At 47.5% G+C, this 20,944-nt stretch overlaps 1 protein-coding gene across 1 annotated transcript in view; it reads right to left on the bottom strand.

Annotated features, from left to right (window-relative positions):
- Positions 1-6,135: 6,135 nt before the first annotated feature.
- The window catches only part of LOC133346179 (triple functional domain protein-like), a 183,956-nt gene continuing 169,147 nt past the window's right edge, over positions 6,136-20,944 (bottom strand). Inside the window, 11 exon segments of the mRNA XM_061557661.1 lie at positions 6,136-9,538; positions 10,572-10,710; positions 11,702-11,926; positions 13,023-13,101; positions 14,340-14,507; positions 15,004-15,177; positions 15,659-15,768; positions 16,291-16,456; positions 17,136-17,163; positions 17,944-18,079; positions 18,705-19,003. Coding sequence (XP_061413645.1) covers positions 8,999-9,538; positions 10,572-10,710; positions 11,702-11,926; positions 13,023-13,101; positions 14,340-14,507; positions 15,004-15,177; positions 15,659-15,768; positions 16,291-16,456; positions 17,136-17,163; positions 17,944-18,079; positions 18,705-19,003 — 2,064 coding nt within the window. The 3' untranslated portion in view covers positions 6,136-8,998.

Below are 20,944 nucleotides of genomic sequence, written 5' to 3'. Positions count from 1 at the left end.
GCACACAGCTGGGGCTCGTGCTGGCGTGACGTAATCGCGCGAGCCAGAGCACGCGCGATGACGTAGAGGCCGCTTGCGAGGCCTCGTGCTGGCGTGACGTATTCGCGCGGGCCAGACAACGCGCGATGACGTAGAGGCCGCTTGCGAGGCCTCGTGCTGGCGTGACGTATTCGCGCGGGCCAGACAACGCGCGATGACGTAGAGGCCGCTTGCGAGGCCTCGTGCTGGCGTGACGTCATCGCGAGGCGAGCGTGACGACATCGCGCTGTCACCGCGTACGGGCAGCTGAGCGCGCGCCCCCGATCGCAGCGTTACGTCACCGCGTAACGGTCGCATTACGTCATCGCGCACTGATCGGCGTGACGTCACCATCGCGTTTATAAGAATCTGTATTTATACCGCGGGAGGAATCAGATGAGCTGTAAAGCTTTTTTTTTCCCCCACAGATGTCCAGTCGGGGCACGGGGTAACATCCAAGTCACGTAGAAATAAAATAAATAATAGAATACACGACGTTCAAGTGCATTTATTAGGTATAGCCCTGTGAGCCATTCAGCTCTTGAATCGGGTGCAACCGCAACAAACAAAAAACAAAAACATGAACAAAAAACATCTTAAAGTGACTATGTGACTAAGTGCAAACAGAAAATTCAAGAAAAGACAGCAAAAATATTGCAGAAAAAACACCGCACACCAACGCTGTGTGCAAAAATCTCAGTGGGATGCAAGTCAAACAACAACCACTAGACAGCTTAGATTAAGGCCATCAGTCTAACTCTGTACTACAACAAACATGGCTAAACCAATACACTTTTCGAAATCACCAAAATAAAGCCATGAAAGCAATGAAAAAGCAATCATAGGAACTGTGACGGAATTTTCACAATAAATGGCATAAACAACATGTACTACTAAAACCCTGCAGCCATAGCTGGCTGCATGAGTCACTCCACAACAGCAGGAGCATCAGTCGGAGTATTGTAATTTTTCAATGCACCTTTAAGATCAGCACACTAAATCAAAACACAGGTAACACTTTGTAGCGATCATCCGGAGCGAAACATTTTATTTTAGGCCTACTGAATAGCACTGGCAGCTAGGAGTGTACAACTCCTCTAGAGCAGTTTTGAGTGAAGATCTCATAGGTAGTGACTCAAGTTTCAATTTATTTGCAACAGCATTCCAGACCCTGGGGGCATCAATAGCAAAGGCCCTTCCTCCAGTATATGTACGGCAATAGGGAATATGAAGCTGGTAAATGAGTGTAGACCTTAGGTCAAATTTGTTCTTTGAAACAGAGACGAGATCCAGCAGGTAATCTGCAGATTTTTTTGCAAGTACATCATGAATAAATAAGATCTGGTGCACAAGCCGTCGAACATTGAGAGATGTTAAGTTTGACCCAATGTAGAGATCACAGTGGTGAGTCATATATGGGCAGTTCAATGCAAATCTTAAGGCCGAGTGATACATTGAGTCAAGCTTCTTCAGTACAGTGCTTGGGGCTGATTTATACACGATGTCACAGTAATCAAGTAGAGGCAGTATGGTAGCTTTAATCAATTCCAAACGGAACATATGGGGGAAGCAGTGCTTGTGTCGATATAGAAAACCAATTTTAATTTTTGTCTTTTTCCCAATATAATCAATGTGATCTTCAAAATTCAGTTTTGAATCCAGGATGACCCCAAGATACTTATAGATCTTGACTTGCTCTATTTGATCATTATTTAAGGTATGTAATTGGGGAAAAATAACTTCCCGCTTTAGTCCTGGTGAGAAGCATAGCACCTTGGTTTTGGCAGGATTTAGGACTAGTTTAAGAGCAACTAGCTGATGTTGTAGTTTGTTGAAATCACTCTGGAGCTTAGAAATCACGTCATCCGGAGAGCGGCCAGCAGTAATTAGTACCGTGTCATCTGCAAAAAGATTTACCCTGGAATAATCCAGTTCAGTGCCCAAGTCATTTACATAAAGAGAGAACAAGAGGGGGCCGAGAATGGAACCCTGTGGAACCCCTTTTGTTATCTTAACACTGTTTGACCTCCAACCATCTGTGAATACAGTTTGGGTGCGAGAAAAGAGGTAATTTTTTAACCATTCTACTGTGTTTTCGGAAAAACTGAGGCAACTTATTTTACTAAGCAGGATGTTGTGGTCTACTGTATCAAAAGCTTTGGACAAGTCAAGAAAAAGACAGGCGCAGTACTACTTATTATCAAGGCTACTGTAAATGTGATTCAGAGAGTCTAATGCAGCAGATGTGGTGCTGTATTTTTTTCGGAACCCAGATTGTTTTAGATGTAATAGATTGTTGGCGGACAGGAAACTGCAAATTTGGTAGGTCAATAATTTTTCAAAAATTTTCATCAACGGGGACAAAATTGAGATAGGTCGGTAGTTATTTGGATCATCTTTAGGGCCCCCTTTGTGAAGTGGACGAACATAGGAATGTTTCCATTCTAGAGGAACTGATGCTTCTTTGATGGACAGGTTGAAAACATGGGCTATAGGTTTGTATATTAGGTGACCAACAGTTAGTAGAGCAAAGACGGGAATACTATCCGCTCCGGTAGAGGAGGACCCTTTGAGGTAGGACAGTTGTTTCAGAACATTACTTTCGTGGATTGGCTGAAAACTAAATTCGTTTAATGTTTGGACAGCGGTGTAGGAAATTGCATGAGCAGGGGTGACTCCCAATACATTATCAAATAGGGTACCAGCTTCAGAAAAATGAAGGTTAAAATTGTCAACTATTTTTTGGGGATCTGAAAAATATTCCCCATTTCGGTTAAGCTGAACGGGCAGATGATCTGTTTTGGATGCCTTTTCGATACATTTGATTGTTTTCCAGAGAATCCTGGCATTTCCATGAGATTCAAGGAGAGTGGAAGAGAAGTGGTTATTTTTTGCATGCCGTATTTTTTTGACGCATCTATTCCTTAAAATCCTGTATTCTAGCCAGTCATTGACCAAATTACTTTTCTGAGCACATGCCCAAGCCTTGTCCCTAGTTTTCATGAGCTTAGTAATCAAAGGATCAAACCATGGTGGACGGTTGCCTTTAGTTTTAAATTTAACCAACGGAGCATGTTTGTTAAGAATTTGGAGAAACGTGTACCTGAAGGTCTCCCAAGCCGCAGTCAGGTTTGGAATATCACAGACCTTGTCAATATCCGAGTGAAGCACATCATTAGTAAATGCCTGAGTGCTGAAGTGTCTCATGGAGTGCTTCTCAACCAATTTAGGGGGGGCTTTGGGTCTGGCTGATGATCTCACCCCAAAAATGAAAGAGTGATCACTAAGGTTATTACCTAGAACACCAGTTAGTGCGAAATTGTGAGGGTCATTTGTCAATAGGACATCAAGCAGAGATGACTGTCCCGGATTTTTTAGGTTGGGTCTTGTGGGGACATTTATTAATTGAAACAGGTTAAATTCATCTGCAAAATTTGTGGCCACGGCCGGCGGGTTTAGCCAATTCCAATTTAGATCACCCACTAAAACTATCTCACCTTTAGGGAGGCCCCCAAGAAGCTCTCTCAGTGCAGATGCAGCTTCAACATCCTTCCCACTAGGTGGTCTATAGCAGCACACTACCAATATGTGTTGATTATTAGGGAGAGTTATTCTGAGAGCCAGACCTTCAAAGCAACATTTTTTAAACAAGGAGTGAGCTGGTGAACATGCAATAGTATTACGAACATAGATGGCAATTCCACCTCCTTTAGATCCTCGGTCAAGCCGAAAAAGATTGTAGTTGTCAATCGTAATCTGCAAGTCATTGACGTTTCAATTGCAACACAAGCAACCATCATCAGGTGTGAAAGAAAGCAAGCTCGGAGAGAGACAGAGAGAGACACCCACATGGGGGAGAGGCACACAGAGAGACACACGCAGAGAGACACACGCAGAGGGCACGTGACCGGGACAGGGTAGTGAGGGGGGCCCGAGGGGGGCCCGAGGGGGGCTTGAGGGGCACGTGATGCTCGGTCGACATCCTTCGGGAAAGGTCTCGAAGGGGGCGTGGCCTAAGACGGAGCGAGGCCACGCCCAGGGGCATCAGGGGGCGGTCCCGAGTGTTCCTGGCTCGTCTGTGGAGTCAAGCCTGCGTGTCGCGTCGTCTCCGGGTCTTCGTCTCGAGAGTTAACTCGCTACTCACATAGTTAGCCACATCACCTACTATAGAACCCGAGTTACGTTCAGTGTTACCCGCTGGGGAAGTTGTGCCTCCGTGTTGAACACTACAACTGGAGTCTTTGGTTCTCTCGGTAAAGTCACGTGGATAGAAAAATAATTGTACAAATGAATTAATAATTTTTTAATAAATAAGAATAAGAAAAAATTCAAACCACTAATGTAGACTGTAGCCTGGTTCTTAATCGCCCCAACCGTGGGGAAGGAGCCATCTGAGGATCCAATCAAAACCATCACCTTGCCATACATAGCAGGCGTAACCAAAAAGATTTCCAAAATCATGAACAAACACAAGATCCAGGTCCGATTTAACACAGTACATACAATTGTGATCTGATCCCATCTGTGAAGGACACGATTCCTGACATGCAATATCCCGGCGTCTACAAACTAAGCTGCATCTGCAGCAGCAGTTACATTGGGGAAACTAAGCGACATGTCTCGGGACCGTTTTCGTGAGCATAAGGCAGATTTTAAATGCGGTAGGACCAATACTTCTGCCGTGGCTGATCATTATTTTAATACAGTTGGTTCACACGAAATTGATTTCTCTAAGATGATGGTACTTTGCAAGCCTACTGGCTATCACCAGATTCGTTCATGAAGCCATCCATATTTACAGACAGACACATTTGATATGCTAAATTCCTCTGTTGATATGTAAACTTCTTTGTCAAGGCGCTCTGCTCCTCCCACCCAGCTTAAAATACGCTGCCAAGCTTCAGCAGTGTTTCATTAGGACGCTGTCTTTCCAACAGCTGTTTTTCACCTGAGGACGGCTGCTTGTGTTGTGGCCAAAACGTCGTTAGAATTGTATTGCTTTATTTTTTTTATTTCCCTTCTACGTGACTTTACCGAAAGATCCAAGAATAAGACACAGACACAATTTCAACCGAGAGGATGGTTATAAACTTAGCAATCATTGGAAAGATGTCATCAACCACTTTGGGTCATGACTTGATTTGTGTTTCTTGTCAACCTCCACCGTCAGCAGTGTGGGTGTGGAGCGAGGTGCAATGCTTGCCTGGCGGCCCTTTGATTCATGTAGACCCACTGCTTTGGCGTTGCTTTCTCCTACATTAATATTAACTGCCCTGCCCATGCTGCTGACACACTTGGGCTACGCCCATCTCTAAACCTTTATAAACAGTTTGCCTTTAGAGGCTAACCCCCCTCTTCCTGATGACCGCTTGTGTTTCGATCGAAACGTCGTGGTTTTTATTTATATTTTTTATATTTAAATGACTGAAAGAACCAGAATAAGTCTACATTATAGACTGCCAGTAGGCTCACTCAGGTTAAGAACCTAGCTAGAGTTTACATTAGTTTTTTAATGTTTTATTTTTAATTTTTCTATCTACGTGACTTCACCGAAAGGACCAAAGAATATGAATTCCTGCAAAATTTGACGATGGATAAAATATGTAGCATCAAATTGCAATTACACTTCATATAGCATGAATACCTGAAGTAGGCATTGCAGTGATGATTTGAATACTGCTGTGGTCAGGTTTGCTATACCTAAGAATGCTTCATCCACGACTCGTCAATTACAACTTTGATCGTGATGTTTGTCGCTGGCCGTTTGAAACCCAACAAAACCTACTATACTGTATGCTGGTTTAATATGTCCCAATCAAAAGATGAACTTTGTTTTTTGAGCGATCACTGCATTTGCCTCCATTAAAATGTCATGCCGATATAATTCAACACTGCCAAAAAGTAACCCATGACTTGTTTCATGCACGTGAGAGTTCATAGTACGTACAGGACCGTCACACTGCTTCTAAAGGAGTCTATGTTTGGCCCAAATCTCCTTTAATAGCCACAAGGCTGGAAGAACTGCGTGTACTCCCTGCTAAATATGTGTCATTCGACATAACAGTGTGTGCAAAATGTACCCGTGGGTGGACAGACGACAGGATGAAGAAACTTGGATGACTTTCAAACATGATACCAACTTTATTGCAAAATGCTGCAGTTACGATTGGCTGGGATGGCTGTGATGTAAACACATGCTTTAGTAATTGATCAGTTGACTCCCACGGATCTGGCCACTAGGCCCGAATGTATCTTGATATGGAGCTTAATGATAAATTCAGTTAATAAGGAAGAGAAACACACCAGATTGCGGCTGTGTTGTGCGTACACCCTGCTTGATGTACACAAACCTGTACATGTGTTATGAGCTGTGACTTCTTTGTTGGAATGCCTACTCATGTGGATTTCTTGGCGATGGACAACAGAGTGCACAGGCACTGTAACCACCAACACTGAAACGAATAGTGAATGCTGGCAAGGAGAGAGCATATAAGCCTGCCGTTAGGTTGTCACAATTGTGCAGCATAGCTCTGATACGTTTTTGGGCTGTACCGCATGATGTCCGACGTTTCAAACGGTACATGGAGTTTCTTCAGTTAATAAAAAAAACTTTATTTCCTGAAGAATAGAGCTCCCAGCACGTGGAGCAAAACTGTTAGACATCAAGGCCAACAACACATGGTACAACCCAAAAACATTGGAGAGCTACAGAGCAAGCACACTATCCCTATACTTATCCCGAAGTAGCCAACCAGTCTCTAGCATCAGGCCCACCTCTGTATTTTCCCAGGCACCATATTTGCTTTTTGTCGGCATTTCACTTTTGGCGTTTACAGTCCCAATTGGTCCAGACCAGCGGGAAGTCTCCTGTATTGCGTTAACATACAGTAGATGACTTGTGGACATGGTGACAAGAGCACGCGTACCTGGCTCAATTGAAACATTTGTATAAAAAAACAAAAAAGCCCCAACACACAGCCATTCTCAAAATATCAAATCCGTAAAGCTTAAACAGCAAGCGCCATTCCTCCCCCCCCGAAACAACCGCTTGTCAATCAAAAAAAATCTAAATATTGTATTAAATCCAAACACAAACCGTATAAATATTGATGAAGCCACAAAGCAAGCATGGCATAAGAATTTGATTATTAAGCTACGAGACAATATTATAAATAAATGTAAAAAATTTACAACGATACAGTATAATACAGACCTAATATACACGTGGCGTGCAAGTAAACCACTTCAATCGCATTTAGGTACAAACAAGCATTTTATGCGCAGATTAAACAGTTTATGAAGGTGTAAATACGGACTGTGCCACTGTTGGCCATAAATCTCCACATTCCTAACCTATACACTCCACAATCATTAATTCTGCCACTTTTACATATTTTAAATAAAAACAAGTGGTTTTGTTTTCAACATGAAAAAAAATACCTAGAATAAAACTCCATTGCACTTTATATGCGAACAAAGGTGAAGTGCATAAAGATTGGTTTTCATAAATGAAGTAAAAATCCATTCCCACTGACTCAAGTGCACTGCTCAACTTCAGGCTTAAGTTGGAGCCTCAGTCCAAACCATGGCCCCTTTCTGCCAAAGCCTCAAATCCGATCACTTATCAAGGAAATGGCCCCCAGACTTAGCCCTAACCTCTAACCCAATGAACAAAACCAGTCTTAACATAATTACCACAATCCCACCTCAATCATCGAAATATAAACTATGCAATATAATAAGCGCAACCTACATCTAAAAACCTTAATACAATACAGAATTTACATTATTTTATCATCATAATCTTTATTAACCCATCAATCACTAACTCTCAAACCCATATGACTGCAATGGCATTATTAATAATGTACTCATCTTTATCCTCCAACTTAAACTCTTGTTTCATTAACTTAACACCATGAATAGATTGCCATCCTTCAATAAAAAAAAATGTGACTACAACCAAGGCTTAATTTCTGCCAGGTTTGTCCAGGTCGGCAAACCAGAAAATATTTTGCCTCTGGCATACCACATCCAGTATACCCCTCGCTATGGCTGTGGCTACTCCTAATCACGTGCCACCACCCTGCCTCCGAGCGACCCAGAAAATATTTGGTGAGAATTAAACCCTGCCTACAGCCCTAATCCAAAAGTGGTAACCATAATCGTAATCCAATAAACTCAACCTTAACACACAACCACAGGCATGAGGTTTAAATCCCATAATCCTAATATAGTAATTCCTATTCTGTATAACCCTAACCATCTAATAACCCTAATTTCATTAGCATTACATGACTTTTAAATCTACACTAATGCGTTCCTGAAACATGATTGAGTCTAACTGATTTGTAAATTCAAATTGAAGGGCTCAAATTAAGGACAGCAGTTGGCTGTTAAATTGGTTTCCACGTGGGCAAACCATTTCAGGCATGAATCCTCACAACCACACGAGAGAGGTCGGCAAGGGACTGAGTTCCTTGTGTGGGCCAACACGTGCCCACTCCTGAGGGAAACCCTTGTAGCCAGCAACGACACCGATAGAGACTCAACTGCATTAGATATGTCGCCTCTCATTGCTTGGCTCAAGACCAATACGGCAATATTTGTCATTTTACTGCAGTAAACACAATCGCCGACATCGTGCAAACCGCTGGCCTCGACAATGGCCTCAAATGCTAAAACTGCAGCGTCATTCACAATTACATTTATGCCAAACTAATACAAAGCTATTTAACAGGTATACCAGGGCCATTAATGCTTGGCCTCGTATCTATAGTTGATGCTGTTGTTTAAATGATTAAGATGGCTTGTTGGCTAAATACATTATTTTTCCTGAAACAACTTGGCACCTTTTAACATGGACACCGCTGCCCAGTGCTACCAGTGCATAAGCTAAAGAGTACTTCATAGTTCGCTATCACATTAGACCACTCAATATGCCTCGACACAGCACCGGTGAGGTGGCTTCCCCTTGGATTCAACGTCTTATGACTGGAGGCTTTCCATGCCGGGCCTTGATGCCGGAGAGTGGCCGCGCGTCGTTCTGGTGCTGCCTGCGTTCCACAAACGAGGCCAGGCGCGATGTGTCTAGCAGGGGGTCCTCCTTCGTGGGCGAAGCGAGCCACGCCTGCTTGAGGCAGGCCTGCGCACGCGGTCGCTTGCCGGGGCTGCCCCGGAGCAGCGCCGTGATGAATTCCTTGGCCTGCGCGCTGACGTCGGCGAAGTAGTGCTCGGGGAAGCAGTAGTCGAGCCGGGAGATGTTGAGGCAGGTCTCCTCGGCGCTGTCCTCCAGGAAGGGCGACACGCCGCTCAACATGACGTACGTGAGGACGCCCACACTCCACACATCCGCCGCCGGCCCCACGCTCTCGCCGAGCACCAGTTCCGGCGCAGAGAACTCGGGCACGCCGCACGGCTGGCGCGTGCGCCGCTGGTGCGACACGCGCAGGCAGTCGCCAAAATCCACGAGTCGCACGGACGGCGGAGAGGCGCGGCACTCCAGCAGCAGGTTCTCAGGCTGCACCGGGAGGGACGGGAGATACATTTATTTGGGTTAAAGGTCAAGATGATGATGATGGCGATTATCATCGTGCACAAATCCTGTTGCATGATATTCAACATCACCCCCTACTGGCAGACTACTAGATCTGTTAAACATAGCACCTTTGTGATAGCTTTGCACCATAAGAATGGCATGAATACCGAATGCACTGAATTTCTGTTAATTATTCATGAAGGCCAGTTGTGTATGCACATTAAGCATTGTCTTTAAGGAGACTGACACCTTTATACAAGGCATCATGTTTGCAATAACCACAACACAAGCAGTCTGGCCTCGATAATGGCCTCAAATGCTAAAACTGCAGCGTCATTCTGGTAATGATCAGAATTGTTTCTTTTTGTTTGCATTTTGACTGCTTGTGTTGTGGTTATTGCAAACATGATGCCTTGTATAAAGGTGTCAGTTTTTGTACCAGTTGAAAGGGTAAAAACCTATTACTATATTTTGCCACTGGTAAAGGAGATGTCTCATAGTGTCTTTAAGGAGTTTGTATTCACACAATGGTTCATTGGCCATTTGAGTGTAAATGTTTTAGAGGCTGATAATAAGTGCAACAATAGAGGTTTGAAATGTAATGGAGATAGGTTGGTAACCCTTCATTAGGCCAAGTCAGAGCCCATTTTAGAGCATCAATAATGGGATGCTAAATACTTTTTCATTTAATATGAAAGTTATATTTTGCAAGTGAACATGTTTGAAATATGTATAGCAAATACGTTAGACGTGTTTTTGTGACTGGCTAACTACGTTTTTTTATTCTATACGTGGATGCTGCATGTTTTTCATTTATCACAGATCTCACATCTAACAAAAGTCACCTGGTTATTTTTGCAGCCAAAACCTACAACACCAGGTATTACCAGGCAGTTTCTATCCAAGCACCGGCACAACAACGCTTGGCTTACGACATCTGAAAAGATCGGGTGCATTCGGGGAGATTTCATCGCATTATTACGTGAAAGGCAATGCGAGTGGGCATCGGCGTCACCTTGACATCCAGGTGAGCCACGTTGCACGAGTGTAGGTAGCTCAGGATGCCCAGCGTGTCGCGCACATAGCCAGCCACCTTCCGCTCTGTCGCCAACCCCTGCTTCACCAGGTAATCGAGCAGGCGGGGCCCCTCCACACTGCAAGTCCGCGAGCAGCGCACATGCATCTCCAATCACACAGAGCTTTCAACAAAGGCAAATATCCCCCGTATAGCCTTAACAGACTGTTGGGACAAGTGCTGTTGGTGAGCACCTGTGAAAGGCCGGCACGGCACACGAGGGGGTGGGTGGCCAGCACCACGCCCGGGCGCCTTTGTCTCCCAGGTGGGGATGTTTACACACTGCACAATATACTCATTTAAGGCTGAGTCGACCTAGGGGAGACCCAGGACCGGTTCAGATAATCACCACTGGTGTTCGCCGTGAGCAGGAATCAAACTCAGGTCGCCCGGTTTGTAGCGAAGCGCTCTAACCACTACACCACCGCGCCCCACAGAGCTAGCAACACACACAAGCACCAAATACAACGATCACACTCTTAACACACTGAAACACATTTGGACATGGTATGTTATTATTTTGTACGGTGGGAGGTTGATCAGCAATGTTTCCATGTTCATGTTGAGGTTGGTGTGTGAGCCAGGAAGATGGGCTTCAGCTGTAGCCTGGTGAAAGTGAAATTCTGCCAGCAATTGATGGAAGCAGGCAGTGGTGCTACAATGTGGTCCATTGTTTGAAGTACAGACTTATATAGAGACCCATAGACACACATATACACCTATAGTCTAGCATACATACCCACAGACTCGCATAGAGATCCATAGACTCGCATAGACCCATACATGATCGAAGCGTGCAGTGGTGTTACCATGTGGTCCAAGGTTTGAGGTTGTTGACCAGTCGCACTGCGTGCACTTGGTAATTGTCTATTAGTGCGGGAGGGAGCTTTCTATCTACCGAGCGATGTACTGATGTGGTTCAAGACATACCGCTGTTTGCGGGGGTAATCTAAACTGGGCAGGGGTTCTTCTGTGCACTTGCCGATTAAGTGAACCTGGAATGTAGCCGCAGCTTAGGAGTGGCGATTGGAGGGGGGGGGGGGGTGGCGGGCATGCGTGCGATCACTCACAGCTCCTGCACGAGCATGAAGGCGGCCGGTCCCTCGAAGGCGTGCAGGAGCCGGGGCACCTGCGGGTGGGAGAGCGAGCGCAGCAAGCACGCCTCGCGGCACACCTCGTCCCGCCCGCGCAGCTGCTTGCCGATCACCTTCACCGCGAGCTCCGGCTCCGTGTCACTGCCGTCCCCGCCACCACCCGCCACGCTCCGGCAGCGCCGCACCGTCGAGAAGCGGCCCCTGTAGCAGAGGTCGCAAACGGGGTTTTGATTCCTTACCCGTACCCGGTCGCAAACGGGTACCCGTACCTGTACCCGGCCGTACCCGTACCCTACCCATACCCGGCCGGGTATCGGGTAGGGTACAGGTATCAGGTACCTGATTGCGACCACTGGGATGAAGCCATGTTGCAGGCGCGGGTGGGTTGATTCTAGGAACTTGAATTGAGAGAAGAGACAAGACGTTGGGAAATGAGTGACAAACAGTTACTCACCAGTGACTCACGGTCTACCCGTACCCGGCCGCACCAGGGTCGCAAACGGGTACCCGGCTGGGTACGGGTAGCCAGGTATCGGGTAGGGTACGGGTATCGGGTACCCGGTTGTGACCTCTGCCCTGTGGTGGCCGTGTCCCCCCAAGCGGGAGGGAGAGTGGGTAGGGAGATCCACGCACATGGCCCTTCAATTCACAAAGCCGCTTTACACAATCCCAACTGTTCAATGCGCCTTTGGCGAATTTCCTCGCCTGGAGTCAGGCGAGGCACCATAAGGAGATGTGACACGTCTTTTTATTGACGTAGCGTCTAAATGTGGTCGCATCTAAAGGCTGCTATATTGTGAGATCCGGCATTGGGAGTCGTCTCAAGTACAGATCAGCTTTTAAATTGTTTCCTATTTGTTGTGTATATTATCTATGCTATGTTGTTTTTTAAATTTGCATTTGGTCTGCAATCACTTCCTTCGTAATCATCTCAGGTTTGGTGCCTCGAGATATACTGCATCCAAGGCACGATATAAACAATACATTACGATGAATATCATTTGCAAAAAAATGTGCATCGTTTCTGGATTACTAAGGCATAACATAGCATGTCTAATGTACTGTCATCATTAGAATGAGTAGAGCACAGCATCAGTTGGGTTTGAGTGACTGATTGATACGATTATCATCCATGTAATACCCTTTTGGGAGATGGAAAATACCTCTCTTATTACAAGGAAAACCTGTGAAACCTTCACAATTTGGCACATTAGTACCAAGTGCTACTGCTGATGTAACTGATGCAGCATTAGCAAACGAGGTACTGCAAGAAATTGATGTTTTAAGAGATACCAACCTGCCAATTTCAGACAGCTCCACGAAGCACGAGTCGAAGCCCTCCTTGAATTCAATTTGCATGTCCTCGTTCTCAGAATCTGCAATAAAAGCATTTCGTGACCTGGGGTGAGAACGCTCACATTCCCTTTCTCCCAGCAGCATGCGTTCAGTCGGCAGAATCCACGACTGCAATATACAATCCGATTTAAATATTCCCAGAACACTAGCTGTATCGCCGATTACATTAGATGGCGAAAGACAAGTTTAATTATTCGTTGATTACGTTTTACCATACTTAACAATATTTTTTTACATGCATTTGAAGTTGAGAATACGAAGTTGAAAGCCACCATGATGGTGATGATTTCTCTACGGGATTAATGGCAAAGATAATTGACGGCGGCCAAACTTGTCTGCGACCCATACAAGTCATGCATTCGGGGTCCTCACAATGAAAGTGGCAAACCTCAAGAAATAGAAATCTTTATGTTAAACAATGTTGCAATCTAGCCCCTATCAGGCCCCCCAGTGGACCGTCTATGGCACTGGCCACCTACAAATATGACAGCTCTGAAAAGTGCGGACAATATATTGTGCCAGGGAATTGTCAGCATAATTAATGGACACTAAATAATTATGGCAATGCTCCCTGTTATGTCTGGACAAATTATGTGCTCAGTGTTTCTGGAAGCTGCTCCCTTCCATCGTTTTTGGGCAGCTGCAGAACACGTTCCAAAATTTTACGACAATATTTGCAATATTTCTACGATTACGCTTGTTCACCCAGGAGAGCATCACTGAGTTCCAAGACTATTTCATGAGGATCATGCTAAGCTGTTCACAGTAGGGGGCGACAATTGCCGTGTTTATTTACCAATCAAGTCAACTGTGTAACCTTTCAAATTTTGACCATAACGCCATCACACGATGGCCTATGTCCTTCTTCACATGGCATCACGGGATCTTTAACATCCACTGTGAAGCAGACATTACACATTCTATGGTTAATACATTATATTATTTACCAGGGCAGCTTGCCAGATTCGAACCAGGAATGTGGAGCAAGCGGTGGATGCGCTTCCGCTGGACCATATCACCGCCCAATTGCTCGTGGACAAGATAAACGAGAGGTGCAAAATACTAAAATAAAGGCAAATTCTCTGGAGTCATCCAGTGACCTCGGAGTCGGCAGCACTTTGGTGGAGATGACCTCCGGAGGAGTCCAGCACAGAAAGAGCGGTCATCCAGCAGGCGCGTGCACCAATGATACCAGGGTGTTGCCCAACGGGGGGTGAGGTTGGTTCGGTCAGGGTGCGAGGCCTCGTTATTTGCTCACGAGCGAGGGAGGGCAGAGCGACGGGCTGGGAGATGGCGCTGAGCGGGCCGCTGCCCCACGTGTAGCTCGCGCCAGCGCGGAAGCAGTAGGTGGACCCCGGCACCAACTCGTCCAGCAGCAACCCGGGCTCCACCGATGCCGTCACACACTTCTGCCAGCCGCTCTCCCCTGATCCAGAGACAGCATACGCAAGCAAGCGCATACACACACACACAGACATCGCAACGTAATTAACCAGGCACATAACAATGAATTGTGGAGGAGTGGTTGGCGCACTGTGATAAGAGCTCGGCGTCTTTGAGTTTGATTCCTGGTCATGTCTAACGTCAGAGGCGAGCGATAGCTGAACTGGTTCTGGGATACCCTTCACAACCCGTGTGACCTCATGCGAGTGGGAAGGCCGTCATCTCACAGGGGATTGACAACAGGCCGTAAAGTATTTTGAAATAATCTTGATTCAAATAGTGCAACATTAGCACAAGGGCATCTCACAAACCACAATGTTTTGCGGCAAGGCAAGCTGCTTACATTTCCTACAGAAAAATAAAATCTGTTCTGCATTGCTGCAAATAGGTTAACAGTACAGCCTGGTGGAGGAAGGTCTTCAGCCACGCAGCGAATATGAATCTGTCCTTGTCAGTGACGTCCAAGCGGCAGTGCTCACCCTCGGCCTGGAACTCGACGGTGTAGCCGGTGGGGGGAGTCGCGGGAGGAGGGGAGCAGTCCGTGCCGGCCGACCGACTTGGGGGGCCCAGTGGCCCCGCCGGCTCCCAGGTGAGCAGCACCGACGTGCTGCTCACCTCCTGCACCTGGGGCCGGCCTGGGGCACCCGACACACCTGGAACAGTTGGGAGAAGGTGCACGGGGAGAGGCAGATGCTCGCAGGCAATGGCACACGCGGGAAACACTCACATCTCTATAGTGATGTATCTAAATGATGACTAACCAGACTTCTATTAGTCTCTCCATGTAAAACTAAAATTCCTGCACCTCCCATTAGCACGGTTGGCTACGCATGGTGCGAAGTTAGTTCAACATACATATGTATAAGTCCATCTGCCTATAGTCCTTCTGCATTATTATCCAAGCTTCAGAACAGCTGGTCAGAAACCTGTTTGCTCTGCTGCTTTCTCACAGACAGCTCGCTGTCACGGAGCTGGGTACCTCGCACACCACACCGCTGCAACCCCGACGTGATTCGCCAACCCCACCTCTCGGTCGCTTGAGATGGGCTTGGCCAATCCGCACGCTGTCATGCAAGTAGAAACCACACTCGCACGCCCGCGCCCTACGGCGATTGGGGTGGTGCTCTGAGTTACCTTGCACGGTGAGCGTGGCAGCGGTGGTGGCGGTGCCGAGCCCGCACGTGTACTTGCCGGCGTCCTGCTCGCACACGCCGCAGATCCGCAGGCAGCGCTCCCCGCCCTCGCTGCGTGTACACACAAAGACAAAGGATCCCGCCCGTATAACTTTTGACGAATCTATAAAGTGCCTGCACGCTACACGAGGTGAGGGAGGGGGTGGTAGGCCAGCACTACGCCTGGCTGTCTCTGCCTCCCCGGTGCTGATTTTTACATGCAAGAAAATGAAGACTCTCGAGAGGATGTCCACCGGGCAAGATGGAGAGATAAAATCAGCTCAGGTGCTAAGCGGGTTGATGCATGGCATGGCCGTGAGCTATTGTTATGGCTTTGTAAATATATGTATGCATGTAATGTATGTAAGCTTCAAATCTAGAATTATGTTAAACTTTTTTCGCACCGTAACGTAGCCAAACGTGCTAATCGAAAGCCTTCACATAGCAGTGGATAGAAGATGATGATTACGGCGCGAACGGATGTACAGATGGTTGATCGAAGACGAGACACGTCAGCAACACAGAGAGTCGAATGTGTGGAAACGGACGTTCGGCCTGGACGGGCGGAATGAGCGACGCGCTGGCCAGCCTCACCCGCTGTGCACGACGAAGCGCCCCCCGGTGGCGAGGGCTTCCCCCGCAGGCCCCGTCCACGTGGCCGGCAGGGCCGCGTCGCCGCCGCGCACTGTGCAGCGGAACGCCGCCTCGCAGCCCGCGGCACAAACCACGTCCAGCAGCGGGGCCACCACCTGCGGGGCCGCTGCACCGACAATTGCGCTATGATCAGTCGCCTGATTATGCAGGTCGGTCGTGGGTTCGATCCCGACCCCGACGCATTCTGTCTCTTTGGAGTTTTTCTCCCCGTGGTCGTGTGGATTTTTTCCCCTGGGATCCTCTGGTTTTTCCCTCTACGTTTAGAATCGTGCGTTTTAGAGTATCTGGCTGCGATACGTTTCCACGTGATAAGCCACTTTGTCGAGCTATCATTCGTGGCCAGGTCGCGTCTGAAAAAGAGCTACGTAGCCCAGTGGGCTTTACCTGGTCAAATAAATATGCTGGAGCCGGCTTAACGCAATAGGGAATTTATTGTTGAACACTGGATTTATGTTTGCGTAATTTTCCATTTTGAATGTGACCACAGTTGCTTTTTATTCTCATTTATATTTGCTACATTGCTGCACTTTGTTTTATCCGTTTTGCTTTTGTCATTTTAGGTGACTCATGTAAATGGGACAATCCCCATCTCGTCAGTTCTCACCTGGTTACAAATAAACTTGAACAACTACAACCAACTAAAATGTATCTTTTAGAGACGGCACATGACCTGTTAATCTACTTTACACAAGTGAGTATCCAATCTCTCCAAGTGTTGCTGTTTTAAGTTATTATAACAGACTATTGCATCAATTTTGGTATAACATATCTTGCATTCAACATACCTTCATGGGCCACCTTTTGGTTCTGAAGCTGCAATGACAAATATGACAGATGAGGTTCTCCACTCACGGAGCCAAACCACAGCAGGTGTGAGCTCAATGTCACAAACGACAGTGTCAAGGTGATCGAGTTTATACATTATTCTTGTTTAGAGAGCGAGTACATCCTAAGTGAATGAATAATATCAGGTGCTTATGTGGGTCAGCGACTGTGACAAGTGAGTGGAAGAGTGGTGAGTGTAGAGTGAGTAGGTGAGTGGGTAAGGTGGCTTCTGTTGATTGCATGGTTGTGTCAGTAGGCCGTTGTGCGTACGAGTAAGTAGGATGTTCACAGAGTGTAAGGGGTGGTTGTGTATGCGAGGTTGAGCGAATGGGTTGTGTGCGTGAACAGGTGGTTGTGTTTGTAGGTAGTTCAGTGAGTGGATGAGTAATTGCGTGCGAGTAGGTGATGTTGTGAGCGAGTGACTGAGTTTGCACATTATTGTTGTGTAAGAGAGTACATGCTAAGGAGCTACTTCAGTGAGTGATTGAAGAATGAGTAAGTAGGTGGTTGAGTAAGTGAATGGGTGGTTGTGTGTGGTGCTAGGCAGTTGTACGTGTGTGTGGTCGAGAGCCAGAATAGATGGAGTGAGTTTGTGAGGAATGGTTCAATTTAGTGGCTGGGTGGTTGTGTGTGCAAGAAGTTGCGTGAGTGGGTTGTGTACGTGATTATGTGTGCAGGCAAGTGGATGGTTGATGAACCAAACAGGAGTTTGTGTGAGCAGGCAGTAGAGTGGGCAGGTCGGCGAGTGAGATGGTTTCATCCCCGCACCTTCACGGACACCTTCCCGCTCGGCATGTTGGCCTCCCGTGCTCGCCGCGGCCCGTTCTCATGCCTTGACCCGTCCTTGTCCCTCACCGCTCCTCGCTTCTTAAAGCGCAGGGCCGAGTGCCACGAGCTGGCCTTCCTGGACCGCCCGAAGCACGCGGAGACGCAAACCGAGTGGTCAGGAGCGCCCCCCCCCACCCCTACCAGCACTCCTCTTACCGGCTCGGCGCAAGAGATCGCAGTGCAGCTGTGATTGTGTGACCTCGCTCCCTTGAGGGTTGGTCTGCTCACCTGGTAAAGCCAATTTTTCTCTGGGCGAAATTGTTTCCATCCGGGCGTTATTATCGTCCAATACATAGAAACTCGGTCTAACCACGCAAAGTGACGTAACCAGCAAGGATACGTCGCTGTCGCAATGTCCATCACTGTCGCTCCTCGATCGAGTGAGAAATGCACAAATTATGCGCTCACCCGTGTGGGGGCGCCGTCAGCAGCGCACCATGCATTGTGCGCCAATTGTGCTCTAATTGCGCGCGAATCGAGCACTGTGCACCATTTGAAATTGTGCAATTTCAAGCGACTTAAAAGCTCTCGCTCTGTGGTGGTGGTGCAATAAAATACCCCCCCCCCCCCCCGTCCACTATAAACCTCCAACAAAACCCAATCAAAATCCAATCTCTCTCAATCTCCCTTCGACTTCCATGTGCCACGGCGTGCCGCATTGGCGGGAGGGGGGGGGGGGTCACAACCCACGCTGCTCTCACCGATCCGCCGCGGCGGCGTCCGGCGAGTCGGTCGACGGCGGCGGCCCTCCCGCGCTGGTGTGGCCCAGCACGTGCGCGGGGATCCAGCCCTCGGCCGCGGGGCCCTGCTCGCTGGCACCGCGGTGCACCAGGAACATGTGCTGCTGGTTGGTGGCGAGCACCTGCACGGTGTCGCCCCGCGCCAGCGACACCTCGTCCTCCCGCACCGCCGCGTAGTCCTGCGTCACCAGCATGGTGGCCCCCACCCCGCCGGAGCATCCCGCGGCGGCTGCGCCACCACCCCCCTCCTCGCCCTGGGACTACGGAGAGAGAGAGAAAGGAGACGGCTGAAACGCTCGGACGCACGCGAAGACCGGCCGTCACGGAGCAGCCAGCGAATTCCGTCCAGAGGATGGGCAACAAGCGAGCACGCTTGAATGTTAGAACCCAGCTGCACGGATAATGGGGGTGGCGTGACCGTGTGTACGGCAAATGCCACAGTGGCGGATGCGTAATCCGTGTGGTATGACGAGACCAACCGTGAGGTCTGTCTACGCAAGACACGCACCTGTACACGTCTCCGTAGGTTCATTCAACATGCTTAAAGTGTATCATGGGACCTCCTTTGCCAGTACCAAAATGTGAGAATAGGTTTTCCCCTTTTTTCTGGCAACAAAACAGGTGTTAAGATGTTAAAACACCAAACTGAAACCTTCTACAAGGAATCATGTCTGTATTAACCACAATACTTGTGGTCAGAATGCAAACAAAAAAACGTACTCTGGTAATATATGCATTGTCCTTGAAACTGATTGGTCCACACCAGAGACAGCTTTCTTTCGAGCCTAGTCTCAAACGGTGTTAGACCAGAGGATGCTTTTTGGCGAGTGTTTTTTGTTTGCATTCTGAAAGTGTCCCCTACTTGATTGCATCCCAAATCCTAGCAAATTTAAGACTCACCTCTGTTTTCCTGAAGAAAGTCAGCCAGTCTACATTTATAATTTTTTTCATAGCCTCCCAGAAAAAGACAACAAAATCCTGTTTTATTGTTCCTTGAATGTGCCGTTATCAGAACCCACGAGTACTTGTGTGTTTGCCTGAGGTTGGCAAAATGTGTTGTATATATGTAACACGTAGGAACCAAATTAAATATCTAACTCATAAAATATATATGAAGTGTACAGTGGCATTCACATGAAACACTGGAGTAAAAATGCACTCCCAAAATGTTCGTGGTTGCGATAAAACATCACGCGCTAACTCGAGATGTAAACACTGGCAGCTGATGAAATGAGCCAGCTTTGCTCACCGAGAATCTAAACGCGAAACATTTCATCTGGTCCGATTTATTTACTTAAAACATCATGTGAACACGGGCGGTCAAATTCCACATTGACAACATAACTGTCAACATGCCTCCCATGTTCTGCTTAAAGGGACCATGGGCCAACTCCCCGCCAGTAAACGTGCAACGTCGGTCCAACGTTCGCATGTAGCTGCAACCGTTGGGCCATATTGGCCTAACGATCCACGTTTACCGGCTCTGACTTTCACACCGCACCACCACGTACGTGCCACTTTCTAAAGAAGATACTGCTCGTGGCTGCTGGAGGGGCCACTGAAATTGGAGCTGTGTTTGGAGCTGTGTCTCGGGCACAGAGCATAGGTCGTCCTGGGCGATGCCCCCCGCCCCCTCTCTCTCCTGACGGGGCCACTGAGACCTACCACCACCCCGTGGACAATCACATGCCGGAAGGTGGCACACACCGATGGGTGGGCACGCCCGGCAAAAGTCTCCCATTGGTCACTTGCTCGGTGTCCCTCTCTAATTTTAACTGCGGCAAAACATTGCATTCCTACGTCCACAATGGGCTCATCTCAAACTCCCCACCGACAATAGCCGACTTATATGTTGAACACTTTCAGACTCTTCTGATATAAATATTTGCCCAATAGGCATTTGATGAAATTTACCCAGTAGATGTGTAAATGCCACCTCTGTGTTTGCGCGCTGTGAAACTGTAAAGGTCAGCTTCCTGTTTAATCATACAATTGGATTTCACATACCCGATATTTATACACGTGGTGGGTGTAATGCTGCACGTCTGGAGTCATTGGTGGATAACGTAGATTTACATTACTCTCAGTTTGTTTCTGGGATGTAAGGTGGCCAGTAGATGGTAGTGAAGCAGAGGTGGTCATGATCCCATCTTTGTGAACGTTTCAGTGTTTATCCTTTCTTGTGTGTGGGTTATTTGAGG

This window comes from Lethenteron reissneri, chromosome 23, assembly GCF_015708825.2.
Source record: "Lethenteron reissneri isolate LAM-NWPU_2019-01 chromosome 23, ASM1570882v1, whole genome shotgun sequence".
Lineage (NCBI taxonomy): Eukaryota > Metazoa > Chordata > Hyperoartia > Petromyzontiformes > Petromyzontidae > Lethenteron > Lethenteron reissneri.
Note: the sequence above shows the minus strand (reverse complement) of the source record. Positions and strands in the feature narration are given on the sequence as shown.